The sequence below is a fragment of the Pomacea canaliculata genome, linkage group LG5 (genome assembly GCF_003073045.1).
Source record: "Pomacea canaliculata isolate SZHN2017 linkage group LG5, ASM307304v1, whole genome shotgun sequence".
Lineage (NCBI taxonomy): Eukaryota > Metazoa > Mollusca > Gastropoda > Architaenioglossa > Ampullariidae > Pomacea > Pomacea canaliculata.
The window spans coordinates 27656759-27668014 of NC_037594.1; the positions used below are offsets into that span (position 1 = coordinate 27656759).

General features: G+C 41.3%; 1 protein-coding gene across 1 annotated transcript; it reads left to right on the forward strand.

The window, feature by feature from the left end:
• The first annotated feature begins 390 nt into the window (after positions 1 to 390).
• On the forward strand, positions 391 to 6033 carry LOC112564995. The gene is made up of 2 exons (XM_025240201.1): positions 391 to 401; positions 3001 to 6033. The coding sequence occupies exon 2, from the start codon at positions 3009 to 3011 to the stop codon at positions 3804 to 3806; it is 798 nt and encodes a 265-aa protein (XP_025095986.1). The 5' UTR covers positions 391 to 401; positions 3001 to 3008; the 3' UTR covers positions 3807 to 6033.
• Positions 6034 to 11256: the final 5223 nt, after the last annotated feature.

Sequence of the window (11256 nt, forward strand, 5' to 3'; positions counted from 1 at the left end):
CCTCATTTAAATAAGGTCGGTGTAGGGGCTAGGTTGACAACTATGTGTTTTTTTTTAATAATACGTGTCGTTTTAGGGGTCTAGGAGGGCCTGGTCGGCCGAGTGAATGGCCATTGTTGGTTTGTGACGCAGTCAGGTGAAGTAGTCTATTCTTGTCTTTGTGCCGGGGAGGAAAACACGTTATCCTCAGGTTTCTTCCTTTAACTCCTCAGTCGGCATAGGTGTAGTCTCCGACACGAGAGGCAGTACACCCGACATTCTGTCGGCAGATTCTGAGGCTAACACAAGCAGGTTTCAGGCTCTTCATCACTGTAGGTGCCTGTTGGCACTCGGCGAGGGACTGTTGAGATAGATAGCTTATACAATTGGCAGTACATGAGGGTAAGTACAGATTGTATTATGTAAGTACAGATTGTCAAATTATCGTACAGTGTATATTAATATAAATGTACACCAATTTCTAAATTTTGGGAAAAAACTTTGGGTGTTGTTTCCTACCATATTATTGCCTTTTTATTTTTTTTTTAAACTTTAATATGATTCTATGAATTTTGCCTATGACATATTGTCAGCAAGAAACAAAAATATAGTGTGAAACCGTTACATGAAGACTGAAGAGCATAGATTTAGAGGTTGTGTGTGTGAGAGAGAGAGAGGTGAGGGAATGATGTATAGGTGTGTGAGAGTGTATGTATGACGTGTGTGTGTATGTGCCAGTGAGAAAGTGTATCATAATATGCATGTGTGAGAGAATGTATTATGTGTGTGTGAAAAAGTTTATGTTAAATATACGTGTGGACCAATTTCATGTGGGGGGGGGGTCAACATGATAATACAAAATTTATAATGCTTATAATTTGCATGCTGACGACTAGACTTTCACTGCATGTGTAGGAGGTACACAGGCAGTGAATTATGTCAAAGCGGAAAATACACATGGGCGCAAAGTTGGAATAAGCACAGATATACATCAGGATATAAAGATATACATCAAGCTATACAGATATACATCAAGCTATACAGATATACATCAAGCTATACAGATATACATCAAGCTATACAGATATACATCAAGCACAATCCCCTTACACCAGGGGCGGGCAAAATTTTCTGTTTGCGGGCAGTCTCAATATTCTAAGTTATGCGGCGGGTTGGTAAAACACCCAAAACACAGGTCAGGTGACTCCACAACAAACCTACTTATAATGGAATGAACAACAAAGGAGTACATAATGGTGTCATATACCGAATTTATTAAAAAGTGAAGCTGTTTGAATTTGCTCACAGTAGAACTAAAACCTTTGAAGGCAGCTGCCCCCGATGCTCTCTTAAGACTACATGAAACATGTCAGCCGTGTCATTTGTTATCTTTGTACTTTCTTCTTCACTAATTTTGTCATGATCTTCAATCCAATTTGTGATTCTCTCGTTAAAGATTACACTAAAGATGTGAGTGCGTGGGAGAGAGAAAGAAGTAGCGTTTGTGCATATGAGAGAGATAAAGTGTATAATAGGGTGTGTAAGATAAGATAAGACTCTATTTGTCCCAGAGGGCAATTCTGGTGCACCATTCTGTAAAGCCACTTGTGAATGATTTTTAGTGTGAAGATGTAATATGCAATATTCTCAGAAATACCATGTCAAAACAATTAAGTAAAATACTAAAATGAATCTCCGAGCTATACTTTGCCCTGTCTTACAGTACAAGTACAAACACAGAGATAAATCAAACAATCGATCTCTATACCTCTAGCGATCAACTTACGTAAAGTAACATTTTGACAAAAATATGGGTTTTCCTAGATATAAAGGTCTTGAATGTTTCTTGAGCTTTTCCTTACTTTTCATGCTTTCAGTTTAATTAGCAATGTATCTGACATTAAAAGTGTGAAACGAAAAGTCATGCACACGCCGAGGGAAGATCACATGGTCTCATGTAGCATCCATGAGCCTCGTGTTACTTGTGCCAGGTAGACAGATTGAGAAAGGTGTTCCGGGAATCAGAACATGCAGGTGATGGAGTGAGACAGGGCGGTACGCATTCCCGTTGGCTGCGACAGTCACTTCCCACGCAAACATCGCCGAAACTGAAATGTGAGCCTGCAATGCAAGCGGTGTGACCGGCACACTCAACAAGAAGGGAGATGTCAGAATTCCTCGTGGGATGGGTCACAGCCACCGCAAATAACAACCCTGTCCTCACATTCACCAATGGGAAAGCGGATAGCTGGGTTAAGAACACTAGGATGTATCCAGAGGAGCGCGTGTTCGATACCCGTGCGGCGTGGCGAACTTTTCCCAGCTGACCCTTCTCTAAAAAATGGATACCTGATCCATAGAGGGGTGGGGACAGATTAACTAGTGAGAAGGAGATTAGATGGTCGCTGCCATTGCGAAAAGACTTCCGGAGAAACCGGTGCTTCCAAAACTCTCACTCCCCAAATGAATGAATTATGTGTGTCTGTGTTAATTAACTAATAAACTCGACAAGTGTGCATGAGAGACATGTTTAGGGTTACAGACTGGGATAGGTTTTAGTTTTTGTTTTGGCAGAATGACTGTGTAGAGAAAACACGCACTCGGTTAAGGTCAAGGTTTGATTATCGTCAACCGCGTTGGGATGTTCGCGCATGCGTAGAACAGATCAGTGCAAAAACGTCATGTGCTAAATATAGCCACAGCCGGGTCTGACGTCACCAGCTTACAAGTAAATCAACATGTTTACTATGTGTGTGTGCTGACATTCGTACTGTGTTGCTGTTATATAAACACTTGGTTGATTTTTTTTTTCAGGGAAGATTAAATACAAGCTCTAAAACTATGGTTGTGTAGAACTCAATCACAAACAAACAAATAAACAAACAAATAAACAGACAAACAAACAAACAGGAATTGAACCTCTTGAGTAAAGCCGAAAGATGTGGGTGTGGTTTGCTCTTCGCTCGAGAGAGTGAGATTGTAACTGGAGCTTATCGTCATCTTTTTTTTTTCTAATTACAGATTTCATCATGGCCGCAGCACCACAAAGACACGAGTCGTACAACAACAGATTTCGTCGTTCTTCCACACTTTCGTCTACTGGAGCGTCGGTCTCCGAAAACATCTGCAGTGTGTCGTCAGGCATGGACATCTTCGGACAGCCGCCGTTCGGTTCACTAAGGCTGCAGCTGCACCCGCAAGGCGATGGCCGCCTTCCCCGACAAACCAGCTGCGAGCAGCCGCAGTCTCCCTCCACACCGCAACCTCTTGACGCGTGCGGTGCCGCGCCGCCCAAGCCTCTGGCTCCTGGCAAACCGCGGCGGCTGTCGCGCCAGGCGAGCGCGGACACCAAGCGGCAAGCTTTCGCGGGTGCACGGCAGGGTAGCGGCAGCACCGGCGGCCACTGCAACGCCATGTCCGGGGAGTCGGTCGACGACGTCTTCTTTGAAATGGGCGGAAGCGGAAGTGGCGCGCATCACTACAACTTACTCCACGAACCGGCGCTGTTTCCGGGCAAGCGGAAGCCCGAGCCCATCTTGTCAACTTCCTCCACGGCCAGCATCCTTCCCAACCCTTACAACCGCATCAACCACCGCATCCACAGCATGATCTGGTGCTGTGGCTGTCTCTACTTTGTCTTCTTCTGCTGCCTTCCCGCCATCCACTTCATGGAGCACTCGGACATCGAGTACAACCAGGGCGACCACAAGAGGGCGCGCACCCTTGGTCGGATGTCCACCTTTCTCTTCTTCACTGGCAGCCTCGTCATGTTGTGCATCTTCGCGCTCGTCTTCTTCCTGGCCATCTTCTTCACTGTCTACAACTAAAATCCACGCGCGGTGTCTCTAGTACAGCGAGGCTGGATGTCCTGCGTTCAGATCTCGTCTCGGGCACGACATTCCTTTTTTCTGTATAAAGGGCCGGGTGCTTTGCCGTGAAATAACTTTACTTGTCAGATCTGAAAATGACACCGATTTTGCTTCTCCTCCCTGTCAGACAATAGGGAGGAGTTTCCATCATCAACTACATGCCTTGTCGCTGGTTAGACAGACGCGCGCCACTTACATAATACTTTGGTGGTCGAGCAGTCAGAAGGAAAGCTGCTGGTCAGTCTGAAATTTCTGTTGTTTCAAAAACTAGACACCGAATGTCAGAATTTAATGAAACATTGACTCATCATTGCCAATGTTCGCACTATAAATTTCCGGTGACGATGGGCTTTGTTGAAACCAGTCAGCGTGGTCATAATTTTCTTGGCAAAATGTTTACCACCGTAATATTAAATCCGCACAGCATAGTGGTTTTCTATTTATTCATTTGTTTCCTCATTATTCGCGGAAATAGGATGGACGGATGATGCACCTAAACGTTGTTTGTCATGGAAATAATGCGTCTGCTTGGCAGCTTTATTGTTTACCTTGTGAAGAACACCAGGAGTACTTCACTCAAAACTCTGACAGACAATAGCCAGGACACATGGCCTCAACAAATTTTAACCATGACACTAGTTAAGGACGTTTTAACTTGACTTGATGAATAGGGAAAGTTACAAAGTACAATAGTTTATAGTGCTCTTAGTGATCAGTCGTGTCTAGGGTACATGGAGGGTGGCACCTAACACACTCTCACCTGCTCTAGAGAGCAGTGTTCACACCACACATCTATAGCGCTTCTCCCATGACTTGCTGAATGTTTGTCTATGAACAGGCAGCACCGAGTTTCAGAAGATTTCAGTTTTTTTCTTCTTTGACTGAGAAGACAGTTTGGTGTGTTGGTATGATTACAAAAGTTACCTATGTGACAGTTTTTACAAAAGCTGTACCGCGTGTAGCTGACAGACTGTTCGTGGACTGCCAACACTCATCTGATGTCGCAAGTCTGAGTATGGACCTGTGGGTACACCAGCTTGTATTTGATGTTTGTTACAGGATTGTGTGCTCTACAAAACCATCTGCTGGTCGCTAGACTTTGCTAATAAACATCCTGGAATAAGATAAATTTTTAAAACCCAATACACATGTGAAATTAAAACATGTTGTAATGAGTTAGGGTTAGATAAATGAAAAGGGAGAAATGCTTTCACTACTTAAATTTAACTTTGAGTAGTGCTTGCTTTGTGAGAGAATCGCGTGTGTACATTTACGAGATAGATGGTGTGGTGAGCAATCTCATTAATTGATACAACACATGGCTTATCAGTTGTTCTGATCAGATGTGTAGAAGCGAGCAATGATGTGATGGATGTCTATTTACGAAAATGAAATGTGTGATAAAATAGACCTAAAACAAACGCTAAAATAGTTATTTTTTAAAAATTGGATAAATAGCAACACAATTTAATATTCTCAAGATTTAAAATTCAACAGATACCAAAATTGGAATACTAACACTCAGATACATGCTACCTGTTTATTTCCTGTAGTAAACATACCTTATACAACAACTTCTCTGGATGGAGTGTTCAAGATCCGTTAATGAACTGTTCAGGGATGTAAAATGTGAACCATGCAATTCAACAGGTCAGCGCCAGTAGACGGATGTCCATCTATCATGGAGGATAATGACAGCATGTAACTTTACTACAAAAGGTTGACAGCGTATCCTGGCTCGCCAGTCAATAGCCGGGGCTTCGTACATCTCGGAGATTAACGACTGGATTCATGAATCTCTCTCTTATGCAATAGACCAAAGTTGTAATTGTTAGTTTTATTTATGGTTTTTACAAATTGCACACTGTACAAATTTATGTACACTTAGCTCTGATCGTTATTTTGTATTATTTATTTATTGCTGAAAATGAGTGCCTCTGCCTTAAGGTGTATATGTTGCAGGTACCTTATTGGCGTCAAAATGTCGGCGAGGGTGCTATATATGATTTGTTAAAAGAGTCGGTTAACAAAAATGATGATTATAACATTATTTACATGGGCTGTGTGAGATGTTCACTCAGAAAGAGAGCGACCAAGTGTGAAGTGGATATGTTTGGACTGGCATACGCCGCATGCTGTTTAAATGACTGCTGTATTCAATTAAAAACTGTACCTGTGTGTTATCGTCAGAGGTGTTACTCTTTCAGACGTCTAGAAATAATGTACAACCATTAATGTAAAGAGAAACCGCGTCAGTGGCTGTGTGCGCGCGCGCGTGTATTTTGCGTGTGTGTGTGTGTGTGTGAGAGAGAGAGAGAGAAACGGGAATTGAGAGGGGAAGGGGAGTCACGACGACAAAGGAAAATACCCCTTACCCCCACAGGCACACGCACATTCTTCACACACACATTCCATAGACACATTCTACACACATACACAAAAACAAAACAAAAAAAATTGAGATTTTTTGTATTCAAAGGGCTATAACTCCGATTTGACTAGGCATATGTCAACAACGGTATCTTCCCCTGATGCTCGATACCTACTCGCCTGCTCCTGAATGTAGTATGTTCAGTGAAAAGAATTTTCATGTTTCTAGCTCTGAATGTTATTGAAAAAACCAAGATGGAGTGTCATCGTTTAAAAGTAGCGTTTATTTAGTAAACGAAAGTGGATATAGCTTAATATATATATTTTTTAAACTAAATGTTCGTAGGACCAGAGGCGGCGCGCGTTAGGAACACGCGGGGCCTGGGGCCGACCGTCATCCCTATTGATATGATGCCGGAAGCACTGATTTATATACAGTTAGATAGGCTTGATCAATTTCGTGAAATAACGCACGAATTTAGTGTTTTAATTGTTCGTAACCTTTCCCACCGTTTGTGACAGTAGCGGTTTTTTCGTAAAGCGAAATAATATGGCGACGATAACTTAATAAACTGCTTGTTATTATTGTCGGGTTTAACGTGAAGACATGGGTTCAATAATTTGCTTAATTAGAACATAGAAGTGTTTTCTGAACTTCAATTTTTTTGGTCACAACTGAACACAGCTAGCAATAAGTCATAAAGATGACCTCGGGGATGAAGCGCGGGGCCTCTTCGAGAGCGGGGCCTGGGGTGGCCGCCCCATTTGCCACCCCCAAAGCCCCGCCGCTGCCTAGGACATTGAGATTGCTAGAGGGAAACAAATGCGACTGGTTTTTTTTTTTACTCTAAGGGCTATAACTCCCACATGACTAGGCATGTATCAATAGCGGTATCTTCCCCTGATGCTCGATACCTACTCGCCTGCTCCTGAATATAGTGTGTTCAGTGGAAAGAATTTTCATGTTTCTAGCTCTGAATGTTATTGAAAAAACCAAGATGGAGTGTCATCGTTTTAAAGTAGAGTTTATTTAGTAAACTAGAGTGGATATAGCTTAATATATATTTTTTTTAAAAATTAGATGTTCCTAGGACATTGAGATTTCTAGAGGGAAATCACGTGCCACGTGTACGGAAAGCTGCCTACCAGAGGTCCTTCGTGCCAGCAGCCATAACCATCCTAAATAAAGGCACAAAGACTCAGGAGGAATCAAACACAGTCTGAAGAGAAGAGGGTGCTGACATCCATTATCAGCCATCACCTTGTTGAATGTGCGCTCTCTTCCAAACAAACAAGACGAACTCTGCGCTCAATCTAAATAATTAATGAAATGCAGGGATTTCTATCACAGGCCAATAGATGACAGATGACAATTTGTGATGTTGTTTGCCTACAGGTGAATTAACAGATAGTAGTATCAGCTGACAAAGTACTAGGAGGATGAAGAAACTGCAGTTCAGACACATTTCCTTGTAGTCTGCAATGCTAACGCATTTTTTACATGCATACAAGACATAAAGTATTGAAATTTCATTGACCATTTGACGGAGATCCAAACTGCCATGATAATGTATCTTTACTCCTAACTGTGTGTTAAATGTCTGTGTGATTATGTATGCCTGCCCTTGTGAGCAAAAGAAACATTTCTGTCTTGGGTCTCCTCGACAGACAATAAAGTCTGATTTGATTTTGAAAGAAATGCGACTGTTTTTTCTTTACTCTAAGGGCTATAACTCCCACACGACTAGGCATGTATCAATAGCGGTATCCTCCCCTGATGCTCGATACCTACTCGCCTGCTCCTGGGCAGTCCCAAAGTGTTTTCAAAATCAGAACGAGCATTATAAGAGATGCACATTTTTGAATGAAAAAGCTAATCTGTTTTCGAGATAAAAACTTACAAGTGTATCTAGGTTGATGAAAACCGAGGCGTGATGAAATGACTGCGGAGGAAGATATGACACCAGCTCTCCTTACTGTACCATTAAACCAATATTTAAAAAGATATACGAAATTCGTGATGTCAGGTATATATATATAAGCATTGAAGTGGACCGACTTCATAAGGGAAGGGACAGATACGAAGGTACTTCGTTAATTATTCAGTACATGCGCAGTACACACTCCTCGGCGGTTGAAGCAAGAGTTTAGTTTGCTAGCAATTAAACTCTGTTGCCTTTAGCGAGACATACATAAGTAAAGAGAGGAGTTGAAAAAAAATCAATGTTGTGTTATAAACTGTTGCAAAGGTAATTTCTGTTGAAATTCAGTAGAAAAGTAATATTCTCTGCTTTCTCGATGGTCAATGCCTAAAATCTCGAAAACAAGATCGTGGTTGCACGAAGAGAGAACTTCTTACTGACAGCAAATTCAACAGTATGCGTGTTAATTAGGGTTTCAGATAAATGATCCTTGTTTAATATGCTTGAATTCCAGTATTTCAATCTTCAGTATGAAAGTCAGTGAAAATATACAAACGTCACTGTGACGAGCACAACCACCACATACAGTGGAAGTTTAAACATCTTTGCCGCATATCGTTTAAGTACATAAATACACTGTGAACACGCCAAAAAATAATTCAGCTAATTATTACAAATAGCAAACAGTGCCGGACTCGTTCACACACTAAGCCGGCTAAGTTACGCTTCATTTTCAGTGTTTTATTTTGTGTCTGCTACCCATTATCTCAAATTAGTACTTCGGCAAGAACAGGCAAGCGTAAAGGCGAGTTTATCAAACTCAGAACTGTTATTTGCTTTAAATCGCTCTTTATCCATGATAATGAAGCTGAAATGGTGTAGCTCGTAAAGACACAAAGAAAAACTGCTATCAGCTAAACCACGCATATGTTCTCGACCCTCTTTGTTTGAGGGGGTCTGCACACGACATTAAGAAAAGTCTGAAGTGCTGACTGGATGTTGCCATGCAACACGGATATAAACAAAGCTCCAGCTGCTACGTGAATTGCACAATCGCTCCCTCCTCTCTCCCAATCTTTGCCTTTTGGTCTCTTATAGCTTACTCGCATAGTTTACTCTCTCGCATCACGAAGTTGTCACAAGGACGTATGTGGATATTTCTTCTGTATAGTTTCCTATCCATAGGGTAAGCGGAGAGGGGAGTGGTTAGAACGCTGGGATCGGAACGGAGGTGGTTCGATTCCCGATTAGCGCAGCGAATTTCCCCCAGTAGACCCACCTTACCTGACTCCATAGAGGGTTGGTGGAGGTAAAGCCGAGAAGGATTGCTTAAACTGTTCATGGAGCCCACTATTGGTTGTCAGCAATCACAAGTCGAATCCAAGGTTCATCTAATATGTAGAGCATGAAGCTATTTTGGACACAAGTGTTTGAGACAAAATGTACAGTCCTTTGTCAGTAGTGGAAGTCCAGAATTAGGGCTTTTGAACACACTTCACTTCAAGGCAACTAAAACAAATAAAAGAAATAAAAATTCCGAACTGAAGCACGAGACAGGAAGTATATCTCTTGCCATGAATACGCGTCATTACTTTGATCCTTGCAAAACATTGGCCGTTGTTTGAGTGTGACTGTTATGCTCGAATTAACCAGGTAAAAACATCAAAGGTGTCTGGTTTCTGTGGCATTACCGGTTGTGAAATCCCATCGTTAACCTGTCAATATTATTGGCATATTAAATGGGTAAATGTGACTTTTCGATTTTGTATTCACATGACATACTTAGAAGGTGTACTGTGGTTTTTGAAAGATCGAGATTTTCTGCTTTTTGCGATGAGCTGGCCATGAACGAAAGGCTTTTTCTACTCGACGAACAAAGCCACTTTAAAACAAAGCATAAAACTGTTGTAAAGGCCTTTGCTCTCTAGGATATAACGGGAACCCCTTTCCATGTAATACAAGCCCTCGGGATAATTGAGATAATTTATGACACTTAGAACAGCGAGTGTAACTAAGATAGTGACAAGTCATAAGAGCGAGTGACAAATGATTAATTCAGCCAGCAAAGTGAGGAGACATTATTAAAAAAAATAGGAAGAGAATATAATTTAAAACGTCAAGGATTATTATCATATCGGGTTTTATAAAACAAAACAAGAGAAGCAATTTACAAACTAAACAAGTAACCAGCACAGGTGAAACAACAGTGTTGTGTAGAGTAAATAAGGAATGATCGTTAATATCAATATAAGATTTACACATTTCACTTAAACAATCTTTTCGGAATCGTGCCCATGCTCTGTTCAAAGTAGAATCTTTACGACCCCAAGGTACTTCAAATCGGAAGCATTGAATAGGATGATTTGTTCAATCATTTATACAATGCACTCGTCAGTATTTGTGGATGAACTGATAGATGGTCATGTTGGCGGAGGAAGAATATGTCTATTTTAATAATAATCCCCTTAAAAATGTTTAGTATAATCTGGAAAGCACAGCTAGTCTCCATTCATCGTTAAGACATCAGTCACAGTGCAAGTTCCCTCCTCGCTGCTGTCATAGTCAGATAATTGCTTGGTCTGCCCATTACTAGAGGTGAAGTGAGGTTGAGGCTGCAGTTCGCACCTTGTTGTGGCACCTGCATGCTTATTGATCAAGTAATGGCCCCCCTGGCTGCACTTATTTCGAGAGGCAAGGAGCGATAAGAGAGCCTTCCAGAAGTCGGTTTGGTGATATCGGCGTCTTTGAATACTGCAGTGTTCTCTCTCGTGACACAAATGTCCAATATAAGATTTTTCTCCAATGTTTGCAATCAATAAACTCAGGCATAAACCAAAAGAAAATAAAAAAATTATCCTTGACAAGTCTTGACAACCATTTCAGAATGTCTTCAGGGGTGACCAGGCTTACAATAACAAATTCGCGCTTAAAAATTTAAGAGATCTTTTGCCATGAGTAAAAAAATATTCTTTGCCGTGATTTTCATCGATGTTTTGAAAGAAGAAAGTTGGCAAACGAGAAAAAGGAAAGTTTAATACAAATATTTTATTGCTGTTTTCTTTCATAACAATGTTGCTCTCAAAAGCTGGAGCAAGAAAAGACAAGTTAGTCATTTT

Excerpts from the sequence above, each read along its gene's own strand:
- LOC112564995 (XM_025240201.1), top strand. The coding sequence starts at position 3,009 with ATGGCCGCAGCACCACAAAGACACGAGTCGTACAACAACAGATTTCGT.